The 14,955-nt window shown below is 37.2% G+C and overlaps 1 protein-coding gene and 1 pseudogene across 2 annotated transcripts in view; both read left to right on the top strand.

Annotated features, from left to right (window-relative positions):
• Positions 1 to 14,955, top strand: part of LRP1B (LDL receptor related protein 1B) — a gene marked incomplete at both ends in the record, with an annotated part of 1,929,155 nt that overhangs the window by 1,634,877 nt on the left and 279,323 nt on the right. The window contains 2 exons of the mRNA XM_080928219.1: positions 7,488 to 7,601; positions 7,835 to 7,984. Of these exons, the coding sequence (XP_080784345.1) occupies positions 7,488 to 7,601; positions 7,835 to 7,984 (264 nt within the window). The remainder of the gene's footprint in view (positions 1 to 7,487; positions 7,602 to 7,834; positions 7,985 to 14,955) is intronic.
• On the top strand, positions 772 to 1,433 carry LOC308429413 (large ribosomal subunit protein uL24m-like; annotated as a pseudogene). Its single transcript has one exon. The product of its transcript is annotated as a large ribosomal subunit protein uL24m-like (transcript).

The following is a 14,955-nucleotide window of genomic DNA, read 5'->3' as shown; positions in this document are numbered from 1 at the left end:
AGATTAGCCTTGAATTAAAAAAAAAAAAAAAGAAAGAAAGAAAAGCATCCACTTACTTCTGTCTCCTAAGTGATGGGATTAAAGGCTTAATTTATATGTTGTCTTAAGTAGGGTTTAATTGTTTAGAAGAGACACCGTGACAACAGAAACTCTTATAAAGGGAAACATTTAACTGGGGCTGGTTTACTATTTATGTAGTTAATCCATTATTTTCATTGCAGGGAACATGATGACATGCAGACATACATAGAACTTATGAAGCTACAGAGAGTTCTACATGTTGACCCTCAGGCAGAAAGAAGAGAATTAGCTAAGACCTCAAAGCCCATGCCCAAACTGACATACTTACTCCAATAAGGAGACACCTTCTATTATTCCTTTTGGGCCAAACATTCAAACATGGGTCTATAGGACCCATTACTATTCAAACCTTTATATTTCTCTTCTAAACTCCCATTGATTTGCCACTATAGCATGATGTAGAAATACATTCAGTCCAATTTCATAAATCCTCCAAATCAGAAGTGTCAATCTCATTTGAAAGCCCAGAGTTAACAGTCTCTTCTTAGGTTCGTGTAATTTCTTAGCTGTCATCTCTTCAAAATGAATATGAACAAGCAGGTTTTGAGCTTACTTTCGGCAATTAAACTCCATCTCCCAGAAATCCGGTGGTTGGGGACTGCTGGCCTAGAGAACACATGTGGAAAGTTGGGGAAAGCTGGCAAAGAAAATGTTTGAGCCTTTCACTGGTGAGATTTCTCAAATCTAGTTATGCAGATCTCAGCCCTGCTGGCTTTGGAGTGGAAAGCCACTCTCTCCCTCCACTACCGCTATGAAATGAGCCGTCCAGGTTCCGTATCAAACAAAAGGAAGAATCCTTCATGGAGCAGGCAGTGCCTGGTAGTGGTAGAACGCCACTCTGATGAAGATTGGCACTTAGGCTGTGGAGACTCGGTGGGAAATCTTGGAAGGCAAGGATGCTGGAAAGCAGGGCAAAGTAGTCCAAGTCATTCGGCAATGGAACTGGCTTGTCCTGGGGGCGGGGGAGGTGTGTGAACACGCATTTCTGCTGCATTGGCAGCACCAAGGATCACCGAGGGACCTTGATCCCCAGTGAAACCCCCTTGCTTCATCCCCAGGTCAAGTTAGTAGATCCTGTGGACAGGAAACCCACTGAGATCCAGTGGAGATTTACTGAGGCAGGAGAGCGTGATCGTGTCTCTACTAGATCTGGGAGAATTATCCCCAAACCTGAATATCTTAGAACATATGGAATTGTCCCTGAAACATGGACTGATAGCTCCAAGGACACAGCAGTGGAAGATGCGCTAGAAAGAACATATGTGCCCTGGCTAAAGACATTAGAAAAAGATGTGATGGAGGCCATGGGGATCCAGGAGACTCAAAGATTCAAGAACATTTATCGGTATTGAGTCTCACAGTACTGCTTCTGCCTGCCTAGTCTTCACACTGAGGGTGGAGGCCCTTCTTACCAAAGCACCAATAAAGAACCTTGAGTGTGAAATGCAAAAAAAAAAAAAAAAAAAATTACCATTCCAAAATGGTGGAAAGGTGGCATAAAAACAAGACTGAAAACCAGCTGGGAAAACTCTAAAGGCTGCATCTCTCTGTATGTCAAATTGTTCTTTTGGTCACCAACTCCTTTCTGCTTTCTTGACTGCAACACATTTCTGTTTTAGAGAATATTTAATCTCAATCTGGGTTTGTACCTTGCCTTTTACCATTCAGTTCCCAGATAAAAGTCACACTTTTATAATAAGCCTTAAGTAGCACTATAGCTGGATAGATATCGGCCCTTTGTGCTATTAGAGCTACTTCCCCATTAACAATCCCAGTTATAATTTACCATGTCCTATTTTGGGAGCTCTTAACGCCAATTGGCTAGCGCTTACTGCTATGCTTTCATGATTCATCTAAATGCATAGGGGTTTTCTCCTCTTTTCACCTTTTCTTTTCTCTTCATGGTGCTTTCAGAGCCCAAGCTCAGAAACCCCAAATCTTTTGCCTAGCTACTACCTGTCAGCATCTTTACTTAACCAACAGTTTAATTAAACAACAAGGTCACATTGTATATGCAGATTTCCTTGTCCCAGTCTGACACGGTATTTAGTATTACAATAAATACAATAAATACAATAAATAAAGGACCAAACCTCAAAAAACTTCTCATACTTCTTCCTCCAGGATTGGTCCCATTCCCTGTGAGCAGCTCTCCTTGGCAGGTCTCCCAAGGCTCTGGCGTCTCCAAAATTTTGGGCTCTCCAAAATAATCCAGACTTCACTTTCAAAGCTTCTCAATTTAGCCTATGTCTCCAGACAGAGATATCCCTAGCACACACATGGCTCCAATAACTTTCTTTTCTTAGGCATAGAGAAAGATCCCATAATCTTTTTATTCAATCCTGGGCTGTAAAGCTCAAACCACATGGTCAAAGCTGCCAAATCTTAAGTTTGCTGAGGCTGGAATATGCCCCCCTGCCTGTTAAATCATTAATTCAACAGCTTTCTGTTTTGTATGGTTTCCTTCACTGTTCAAGCTTAGCTATCCTAGAGCTGACTCTATATCCCAGGCTGGAATTAAGCAGCTTGTTGTTTTCTCCTGAGTGCCTGGATTAAAGCTCTGTGCCACCAACCCTGCATATAAGCTGTTCTTTAATTCAGTTTCACAGGTTGGAACCTAAGCTGGTTGGAGTCTTTCCCCGAAGTTACCATTCTCTTTATTGCATTTCTAAATCTGTTTATCTCCTTGAACACAGGATATAGCTCCATTTCACTTCCCAGTGCTCCTGTTCTCTATTTGTTTTTCTTGCTCAGCTTCCTCCTTTTCACTATTGGTTTTCATAAGAGGGAATACAAATAACTACACAACAAAGTCAAAAATACAAACTTTAAATTTTCTCTCTCAAAGTAACTGATCCAAATCTTTTTAAATTAGCCTCAGGCACTCTTTAGTCACTGGACAAAAAGAAGCCACATTCTTCATCAAAATATCACAAGAACAGTCTCTACTCCACATAATATTTTTTTTCTCTTAAACCTCTTGAGTCAGGCTCCTACAATTCTATTAACCTGATCAACCTGTTCTTACATGTTTCTACTATTATGACCCATTAAGTCCCTACTTAGGCCATTCCATTCATCTACTAATCCATAGTAAATTCATCTACCTCTAATCAGTAACATGATGTAGCCTATCAAATTGTTATTGGAGTACCTGGTACCAACTTCTGTCTTAATTGGGGTTGCATTGCTAAGAAGAGACACCATGGCTTTGGAAACTATTGTAAAGGTATATATTTAATTGGGTCTGGCTAATAGTTAACAGTTTTAGTTCATTATTGTCATAGTAGGAACATGGTGGCATGCCAGTGGACATGGAGCTAGAGAAGCTGAAAGTTCAACATGTTGACCTTCATGTACTAGAAAGACAACCATCTAGGAACTTAAACCCCCACCCTGGACATACTTCTTCCAGCAATGTAACAGCTATTCCACATCCAAATAGTGCCATTCCTATGACTCAAGCATTCAAACATGAATCTATGGGGTCATTCGTAATCAGAACAGCACATATGTCAACAGATGTTATTAATACCACTTTCTTTAGTCCACAAATGCATAGTACAATCACATGATAAAAATAATTATTTTGGATTTCTTCTCTCTCTCATTTCTTTTTAAGCCAGAAAAACACCCAGAGACTTCATCAATCTTTTATTTGGTGTCTCTTTAAAGGTATTTTCTTCCATGGCTGAGAGCTTAGACCTGAAGCTATTTGAGCAAAAATGAAGAGAGGCTCAAAAGGTTTTACATTTTGTATTCATCTTGTTGTACTGTTGTTGTTGGCTGGGTGACTGGATCTGTGGCGTACATAAGGAATTAGCATATTGGACTTAGTATCAATTGCCTCCTTTGGGAAGCCGTACATCAGTGTCCTTGGTCACTAGAATACTTTCAGGTGGACCAGATTACTAGGAGTTCTAAGTCTTCCCACAGGAAGAGAACACCCCTTTTTTTTTTGGTTTGTTTGATTTGTTTTGTCTTTTTTCAAAACTGTTCAGAAAATGTCTCAAAAGACTCCACAAACAATAATCTAAAAGAAAAATATGACCATGGCTCCAAAATAAATTAGCAGTCCCTCTGCATTTATCCACTTTGAAAGCCTAATCAGTTGTGAAATCATTTAATAGAAGGTGTATGAGAAAGTAAACAAATTAATATCGCCACAGACAATTTAATGTCGTGTGTGTTCAAATCCCCATGTCATGTTCTTTAGCTTCAGGGAGGATGGGAAGTAGGAAGAGAGAGCCCGTGTAAGTTATGCATGAGATTTGTCCTGTGAACCAGAGAAAGACCTTTTGATTTTTATGTCTTCTTTACCTCAAAGTATTTTAGTTGTCAAAATGAAAAGCAAGTGGGAGAAAGAAGAAAACTAGTAAAGTGTATGGAAAAGTTTGTGGCTTTGGTTGTTATATTTCTGTTCCTTTTGATCCACTGTCTCTGTCACAACTTATTTTGTGGTATTTCATTTCTACTCCTGCAGTGTATGGAGTTGTGTTCTTTGGAGTATTCTACTGACTAAGATCTTATTGTAGACTTTCTGGAGGGAAAAGCTGAATACTTCAGACTTGCTGTATCTTTGTTTGGACCAAATAATTTTTTCTCTCTCCTATTCAAGACTTTTAGCCTGGGGAAAAAAGATCAGACAACTTTGTTATTCTCCTGATATATTAGAAATTACAATAGTTCTCTCCTTAGAAATCACCCCAAGAATGTAACTGCAACAACAGGTAGTGGGTCTTGATTTTTCCATCAGAATAGGCATTTGTGTAGTTTTTAATTTCTTTGTGTGTGTGTGTGTGTGTGTGTGTGTGTGTGTGTAGTTTGAGTGAATAGACTCAGTATTCAGAAACATTTCTATATTTGTTCCCAATTGGTAGCCATGTTTTATTAGGCCTAGGGAATTTGACCTTCTTTGAGGAAGTATGCCATTAGGGTCTGATGTTGAGAGGTGATTGGCTTTTGCCATCTTAAACTTGCTATTTCTTGTTTATGGTTTGAGATGTGGGCTATTAGCTTTTTCTTCAGCTCCCATGTTTGCTGCTAACTAACTCAGTTTTGGGCCCAGGTGGACCTATCCCTCTAGCACTGTAATCTAACTGAACACTATAAGTTACTTTAGTTATAGCATGTTATTACAGGAATAGAAGAGAAAGTAATGTATTTAACTTATTTACTGCTTTTGCATGGTACAATAGTTTATCATCAGTATAACCAAAATACCTGGTCCAATAGCATTAAAATGTTTTATTTTGTCTCATGGTATCAAGGGCCATGCTCTTCACTCTATCTTTGTTGGGCCTGTGGTGAAGCAAGACACTACGGCTGCTACAGAATATAGAGGAGTTTGATTATCATAGGATAGAAAGACCGCGAAGACACAGGAAGAGTTGGAGGCAGTTCTAACTTTCAGAGGCACAACCTAGTAACCTAATTTTTCAGGCTAGGGTGCACTTATTAAAACTTCTGCCACTACTCTAGATAATGGCATATGCTGTGTACCTCCTGTTTAACACAGCAAGTTTTCAGTGGAGAGTTCTCATTTCTAATTAACCCTTCACTGACTACCATTATAGGGATCATTACCTTCTACCACCATCCTGACAGCAATGTTTACGGAATTTTGTACCTACTTTTTCCTCATTCATTATTGTTTAACCTTTCTGTGGCTTTAAAACTCCTTATCTAGTCATAAAATTAACGAAGACATGAGTAAAGAGGACAATAATTTCTACTTAACATCTGTATTCTGTTTATGACAGTCTATTCCTGTACTCCAGATTTATTAACCTATTTGGTGAATGAGACTAGCCCCAACAGGCTCATATATTAAATACTTGTCCCCAATTGATAGAACTGTTTGGGGAGGATTAGGAGGTTTGGTTTTGTTGGAGGACATTGTTGCCTGAGTCTTCCATTCTGCCTGATTTCCCCCTTGGGGGCAAAGGGTGAAAAGGCAGGAAATCAACACCATAGACTTCAGTAGGTGAGCATATGAAAATACAGAAGCAATCTCATTTGCTAATACATGAGGAGCACACTTTATGCCCTCCACCCATGCTCCATTGGTCCTAAGCAAGCATGTTCCCAAATTGGCTGTCATTGTCTGTACCACCAATCTCTACTCTGTTAGGCAGGCTTCAGTTTGGCCCTCATGTGGAAGTTGCCTCTGTGGCTGTGTGGCTTCACTCACTTTTAACAGAAGTTTATGCAGAAGTAGCCACAATCCTGGCACTGGTGCCTTTCTGTTCCTCCTACCAGAGATATATCAGTTTTAGAAGACATTGAGATCTCAAAAGGTCATACTATTCCCTGATAGCTCTCTCTTTTTCTGCCTCATGCTTGTGTCTGTGATATGATCTTTCAGCTACTGTGCTAGTACCAGCTTGCCTCTCTGCTTTCTTACAGCCATGCTTTATACGATGATAGTTATGGAAACACCCTGTGAGGCCATGAGTCCCAAATAAAATCTGTCTTCTGTAAGTTGTTTTGGCCATAGTAATTTTTAACAGAAAAAGAAAAGCATCTCAGAAAAACATTTGCAGACAATAAAGGAAGAGATGTATCTTCATGTTTTCTACTCTCAGACCCATTCTCCTGAGGACTTGTCCATCACTTACTTGATGCTGCTCTTTAAAAAATCTATTCAACTTCACAGTTACATTTGCTTTTAGTATCATTAAGTGTTTCTATGTTTATTTTAATTTTCACTACAGAACCCCAAAATGTTTTTCTTATGGTACTACTGTTCTTGGTTTTCACAAGAGCTCCCAATAATACATATGAGTTTCTGTAACTCTAAACCCCTTGAACCTCTAGTTTTCCTTACTATCATGCTGTGTACATGCATATGCAGGGGACATAACTGTTTTTTTCACTACCTCATCAAATGTTCTTCTTCCCACCACATGGAGGACTTCCTATTGAAGTTTAAAGGAAATAGTATGGTGGTACAACTGGCAACACAAGTCTTTTTGAACTGATTTTATGGTTAAATGTTCTTGAGATGCACCATTGTAGGTGTCCTTTCATCTTTAATGCTACTTCATAGGGCACATGCATTCTATATTCTTAACAAAGAGATTGTATGGTGTCACTTGGAAAATAGCTAGTGAAAGACCAATACCGGGGTAAAATATTAAAGTGTAATGATGGATATGAGTGTCTCCTGTGTAATATCTCTACCATTTCTACTGGATGAAAACAAAAGAAGATGAAATAGAAATATCACAAAATGCTTTTAGAACAGAAAAATTGCTTTTCCCTTTGTGGGAAAAATCATTTATCTCTGCTGATAATGACATTACCAGTATCACATGTTAATTTGTCCTTTTTAATGAAGAACACAGTGAAGTAATTGTAATTTTAATCATGTACTGTAACTAAAAATGTTTTTTTTTAAACAGTGTCTACCTGCTCCACAGTTGAGTTTCGATGTTCAGATGGGATTTGCATTCCAAGATCAGCACGGTGCAATCAAAACATGGACTGTTCAGATGCTTCAGATGAAAAGGGCTGCAGTAAGAATTACTACTTACTTTTGTTTGTTTGTGTATGAACACCTGTTGATATTGAATTGAACACTGTCCAACTTTTCTTTTGAACTTCTCCTATGGTTATGCAGTTAACCCTGTTGTGTAACTGCATAGTTACTTCATAATGAAGTTAAGTTTCTTGCCTCTATAAACTACATAGAAGCATCATACTTTCTGCAAATCTGGTATCAATTTCATTTTTATTCATGTTCTTCTAGATAATACAGATTGTACACACTTTTATAAACTTGGAGTTAAATCCACTGGATTCATAAGATGTAACTCTACCTCTCTGTGTGTTCTACCAAGCTGGATATGTGATGGATCTAATGACTGTGGTGACTATTCAGATGAATTAAAGTGCCCAGGTAAGATCAATAAGAAAAAAGTAATTCTTGCTTTGATGATTTAAAAGTTAGCTACTTGAAGAATAAATAGATGAGTTAGAAACATACCTATATACAAGGCATAACCATGCCCTTATAAACATGCCACTTGATCTATGTAAATGAATCATAAACCATTAAGGAATACATGCTAATCTAAGAGCATACTTTTAATATTTAACACTTTATTACTACTTTTAAATCGATAATTAAGCCATGAAAAGGTATAACTATAAAGCTTCAAGAGAAAATTTATGAACTGGAAGCCCCATTTAAAGACAAAGAGGAGAAAGCTGTGTCTCAGTACTGAATTCCTTCTGTCTTAGACATCTGATGTTTTATTTTAGGCCACTACAGTTCATTCAACTTTGAACATGGTAGATTGGGAGTCTGTTACATTATTATTGGATCAGGGTCTGACAGATACATTGATATCTATTTCTTTATCATTTCTGTCAGCAAAGCATTGAATAGCATCAGAGTTACATAGCATCTGGCACATACAATTTCTACTCCTTCTGTTTTAAATAGAACCCTGATCCTTAGGTAGTAGGCTTTCATGAAGATATCCCATTTAGAACTGAGTGCTCTATAGTCTTAATCTGTACATTGTCCAGATGTGGTGTTGATAAAAAATTATTTCAGAACTACTGTAAGAAAAAAATACTCTGATATGGTTGGAATAAGACCCTGATCAATGGATCTGGCAGTATCTCATGAGGAGATAGTGCTATATACATTTTACAAAATATTAGTATTAGGCACATGATGTATGTAGACTCAGGTAATGGGCACACTAGTACTAGGTATAGATTCCATTGTAGGGTAAACTTTAAATTAAAAATTTTATACACTGGCTGCTTCCCATAACAATTGTTTCACTACTTCACCCATGAACATGTCATAAGTGTGAGGCTTTAGTTGATTTTTCCCTCTGTATATTGGCATGAGACCTGGTATGGTCATTGTCTGGTTACTTTATACAGGTTTGAAGATACTTTGAAAATCAACTACTGCTATAATGAGACTGTCTCGCTCTAAATAGAACATTAGATTAATAATCTTGATATGCAAACTCTATAAAACTAAAACAATCAAGTTCCCTAGTCTTTTAAAACTATTAACCCAGCCTTTCTACAAACAGTTTTTTGTTCTCTCTGTTCATCCAACAGGCTCAATCCTTCAGTCTCAAATCTGGTTCTGCAACAGAATACCAAATACAGTCTCTCACCTCTCCAAGCTTCCTTCATGTGCAGAACATCCCTGTCTGACTAGCCTAGTACAGGTGTCCCTGCTTCCCAGTTCCCAACAGTAGCAGACAAGCCTTTCTCAACCATATGGGTTATATTCATGAGATTTTGTGAACTTTTCTTTCCTGTAATGTATCAAATATAACCTAAGACACCCTAATCCTCTCCCTCTTAATTTTCTATACCCTCATCATCAATCTTTCCTGATCTTTAGATGTAGGAGTTGATCTAGATCTAGATTGATCTACCTGTCTGTCTGTCTGTCTGTCTGTCTGTCTATCTATCTATCTATCTATCTATCTATCTATCTATCTATCTATCTATCTATCTATCTATTGTAGTTGGGTCCCCCCACAGTAAGTTGTTTATTTTGCAGTTTGACTACTTATGGCTTTCTATATATTCTCTGTCATCTATAAAATGAAGCTACTTAGTATGGGATAAGAGGACCATTATATACTTATATATACAAATAGAAGGATGTATATTTAGAATGCAGTTGTAATTGATTCTAATTTAGGATGATAGCTGAATTATGTCCTTTGGAGACCATAGCCTTTTATTAATAGTTAATTTTCTGCTCTTTAAAAATTTTTTTCTTGTATATTTACTGTACTTACATTTCAAATGTTATACCCTTCTTTCCAAATCACCATCTTCACCACAGTGCCTTGGTTTTTGATGATGTTGTTCTTCCCATGAGAGTGCAAATCTTTCAGCTATTTTAGTCTTTTCTCTAGCTCTTTCTTTGGGGTCCCCTAGTTTAGTCTGTTGTTTAGCAGTAAGCATCCTCCTTTGTATCTGAATGACTCTGGGAGAGCCTCTGAGGAGACATCCATGTCTGGTTCCTGCCAGTAAACACTTCAGCATCAGCAATAGTGCTTGGGTTTGGTGGCTGCATATGCAGTGGTTCTCTACATGAGGCAGTCTCTGTAGATTTTTTTCTTAATCCCTGCTCCTCTATTTGACCTTGTATTTTCTCCCCTGTTTTATATTCCCTTCTAAGAAAGACTGAGGCATCCACATTCTGGTCTTTCTTCTTTTTGAGCTTCATAAGTTTTGTGGATGGTTTCTTGGGTGTTCTGACCTCTTTTTTTATTTTTTTTGTGGGAGTGGGGGGATAGTATCCACTTATAGGTGGGTACATACCATGAGTTTTCTTTGTTGACTAGGTTACCTCACTCAGAATGATAGTTTCTAGTTCCATTCATTTGTCTAGGAATTTTATGAACTTTTTGTTTTTAATAGCCGAGTAGTACTTAATTGTGTATATGTACCACAATTTCTGAGTCCATTCCTCCGTTGAGGGACATCTGAGTTCTTTCCAGCTTCAGGATATTGTAAATAAGGCTGCTATGAACATTGTTGAGCATGTGTTCTTGTTAGATATTGGAGCTACTTTTTGGGTATATGCCCAGGAGTGGTATAGCCGGGTCTGCAGGTAGCACTATTTCAAATTTTGTAAGAAACCAACAGACTGATTTCCAGAATGGTTACACCGGTTTACAATCTCAACAAGTATGGAGGAGTGTTCCTCTTTCTCCACATCCTCTCCAGCATCTGCTGTCACCTGAGTTTTTGATATTAGTCATTCTGACTGGTGTAAGGTGGAATCATAGGGTTTTTTTGATTTGCATTTCCCTGATGACTAAGGATGTTGAGCATTTCTTTAAGTGCTTCTCAGCTATTCGATATTCCTTCATAGAGAAGTCTCTGTGTAGCTTTGTACCCCATTTTTAATAGGATTCTTTGATTCTCTAGGATATAGCTTCTTGAGTTCCTTGTATATATTGAATACTACCCCTCTATCAGATGTAAGATTGTTAAAGTTATTTTCCCAATCTGTTGGTGCTGTTTTGTTCTTTTGACAGTGTCCTTGTTCTTACAGAAGCTTTGCAATTTCATGAGATCCCATTTGTTGATTCTTGATCTTAGAGAAAAAGCCATCGGTCTTCTGTTCATGAAAATTTCCCCTATGCCTGTGTGTTCTAATCTCTTCCTCACTTTCTGTTCTCTTAGTTTCAGTGTACCTGCTTTTATGTGGAGGTCTTTGATCCACATGCACTTGAGCTTTGTACAAAAAGATAAGAAGGGATCGATTTGCATTCTTCTGAATGGTGACTGCCTGTTGAACCAGCATCATTTGTTGAAGAGGCTGTCCTTTTTCCATTGAATACTTTTAGCTTTTTTGTCAAAGATCAAGTGACAATAGGTGGGCAGGTTTATTTCTGGATCTTTGATTCAATTTTATTGCTCTACTTGCCTGTCTCTGTACAAATACCAGGCAGTTTTTAGTCACAATTAATCTGTAATACTTCTCTAGTTCAGGGATGGTGTTTCTCCCAGAAGTGTTTTTATTGTTGAGAACAGTTTTTTGCTATCCTGGGTTTTTTAAAATTATTCCAAATGAATTTGCTTTTTCTAACTCTATAAAGAATTGAGTTTGAATTTTGATAGGAATTGCATATAATCTGTAGATTACCCTAGGCAAAATGGCCATTTTAACAATGTTGATCCTTCCAGTACATGAGCAGGAGAGATCTTTCCATCTTCTGAGGTCTATTTCAATTTCCTTCTTCAGAGGATTGAATTTCTTGTTGTACAGATCCTTCACTTGCTTGGTTACTGTTACACCAATGTATATTATATTCTTTTTAGCTCCTGTGAAGGGTGTCAGGTTTTTAATTTCTTTCTTATCCTGTTTGTCCTTTGAGTACAGGAAAGCTACTGATTTGCTTGAATTAATTCTATATCCAGCCACTTTGCTGAAGGTGTTTATCAGGTTTAAAAGTTCCCTAGTGGAATTTTTAGGGTTACTTAAGCATACAATCATATCATCTGCAAATAGTGATATTTTGACTTCTTCTTTTACACTTTGTATCCCTTTGATTTCCTTTTGTTGTCTTGTTTCTCTGGCTAGTTCTTCAAGTACTATATTGAATAGGTAGGGAGAAAGTGGACAGCATTGTTTAGTGCCTGATTTTAGTGGGATTTCTTCAAGTTTCTCACCATTTACTTTGACGCTGGCTACTGGTTTGTATATTGCTTTTACAATGTTTAAGTATGTGCCTTGAATATCTGACTTTTCCAAGACTTTTAACATGAGGGGGTGTTGAAATATTTTCAAATGCTTTCTCAGCATCTAGAGAAATAATCACGTGATTTTCTACTTTAAGTTTGTTTATGTAGTGGATGACATTGATGGATTTCCATATATTGTACCATCCTTGAATTCCTGGGAGGAAGCCCAAGTGATCATGGTGAATAACTGCTTTGATGCTTCTTGAATTCAGTTTGCAAGAATTTTGTTGAGTATTTTTCATCAATATTCATGAGGAAAATTTGTCTAAAGTTCTCTTTCTTTGTAGGATCTTTGTGTGGTTTCGTAATGAGTGTAATTGTGGCTTCAAAGAATGACTTGGAAAGTATTCCCTTTGTTTCTATATTGTGGAGTAATTTGGAGAGTATAGGTTTTAGCTCTTCCATGAATGTCTGATAAAACTCTGCCCTAAACCCACCAGGTCCTGGGCTTTTTTTTTGGTTGGGAACATTTTGATTACTGCTTCTATTTCCTTAGGGGTTATGGGGGTGTTTAGATGGTTTATCTGATCCTAACTCAAGTTTGGTACCTGGTATCTGTCTAGAAAATTGTCCATTTCCTCTAGATTTTCTGGTTTTGTTGAGTATAGGCTTTTTTAATAGGATCTGATGATTTCTTGAATTTCCTCAGTTTCTGTTGTTATGTCTCCACTTTGATTTTTTATATGGTCAATCTGGATATTCTCTCTGTGCCCTCTGGTTAGTCTGGCCAAGAGTTTATCAATCTTACTGATTTTCTCAAAAGGCCAGCTCTTGGTTTTGTTGATTCTTTGTACAATCTTTTTTTGTCTCTATTTCATTGATTTCATCTCTGTGTTTGATTATTTCCTGCTGTCTACTCTTCTTGGGTGTATCTGCTTCTTTTTGTTCTAGAGATTTCAGCTGTAGTGTCAAGCTGGTAGTGTATGTTCTCTCCAGTTTCTTTTTGGAGGCACTCAGAACTATGAGTTTTCCTCTTAGCACTGCTTTAATTGTATCCCAGAAATTTGGGTATGTTGTCCCTTCATTTTAGTTAAATTCTGAGAACTCTTTTATTTCTTTCTTCCTTTCTTCCTTGAATAAGACGTCATTGAGTAGAGCATTGTTTACCTCCTATGTGTATGTGGGCTTTTTGTTGTTGTTGTTGTTATTGTTGTTGAAGACCAGCCTTATTCTACGGTGATCTGATAGAATGCATAGCATTATTTCAAATTTCTTGTATCTGTTGAGGTCTGTTTTGTGACCAACAGTATGGTCAGTTTTGGCGAAGGTGCCATTAGGTGCTGAGAAGAAGGTTTATTCTTTTGTTTTAGGATGAATTATTTTATAGATGTCTGCTAAATCCATTTGGTTCATTACTTCTGTTAATTTCTCTGAACAGTTTCTGCATCCATGATTTGACCATTTATGAGAGTGGGGTGTTAAAGTCTCTCACTATTATTGCATGTGGTGTAATATATACTTTAGTAGAGTATCTTTTATGAATGTGGGTAGTCTTGCATTTAGAGCATAGATGTTCAGAATTAAGAGTTCCTCTTGATAGATTTTCCTTTGATGAGTGAAAAGTGTCTTTCCTTGTCTTTTTTATGACTTCTGGTTTAAAATCAGTTTTATTCTATATCAGGATTGCTACTCTAGCTTGTTCTTTGGGATGATTTGCTTGGAAAGTTTTTTTTTTTTTTACCAACCTTATATTTTGAGATAGTGCCTATCTTTGTTGCTGAGATGAGTTTCCTGTATGTAGCAAAATGCTCAGTACCATTTACGTATCCAGTCTGATAGTCTATGTATTTTTATTGGAGAATTAATTCAATTTGTGTTAAGGAAGATTAAGGAATATTGATTGCTGTTTCCTGCTATTTTTTTTACAAGTAGAGTTATGTTTGTGTGCTCTTTTTCTTTGTGTTTGTTGCAAGAAAATTAGTTTCTTGATTTTCCTAGTGTGAAGTTTCTCTCTTTGAGGAGCTGTTTTTCATCTATTATCCTTTCAAGAGCTGGATTTGTGAACAGATATTGTGGAGATTTGTTTTTGTCCTGGAACATCTTGGATTATCCACCTATGGTGATTGAGAGTTTTTCTGGGTATAACAGCTTGGGCTAGAACTTGTTTTCCATTAGGGTCTGTATGATGTCAGTCCAGGACTTTCTAGCTTTCATAATCTCTGTTAAAAAGTCTGGAGCAATTCTGATCGATCACCCTCTGTATGTTACCTGTCCTTTTTCTCTTACTGCTTTTAGTATCCTTTCTTTGTTTGATGCATTTGTTGTTTTGACTATTGCCTGTTGTGACAAATTTCTTTTCTGGTCTAGTCTATTTGCGCTTCTGTATGCTTCTTGTATGTTCCTTGTAATCTTTTTTTTAGGTCAGGGAAGTTTTCTTCTATATTTTTTGAAGATATTTACTGTGCCTCTTAGTTGATATTCTTTGCCCTCTTCTATTCCTTTTATCCTTAGGTTTGGTCTTCTCATTGTGTCTTGGCTTTCCTTAACAGTTTGGGTTAGAATATTTTATCTTTGGATTTTCTCTGACTATTATGTCAATAATTTCTATGTTATACCTGAGATTTTGTCCTTGACTAAATTTAAAGTACAAGATATAAATTCTTTCCTATTGAGCACAGCTTA

This window comes from Micromys minutus, assembly GCF_963924665.1.
Source record: "Micromys minutus genome assembly, chromosome: 13".
NCBI classification, from domain to species: domain Eukaryota; kingdom Metazoa; phylum Chordata; class Mammalia; order Rodentia; family Muridae; genus Micromys; species Micromys minutus.
Note: the sequence above shows the minus strand (reverse complement) of the source record. Positions and strands in the feature narration are given on the sequence as shown.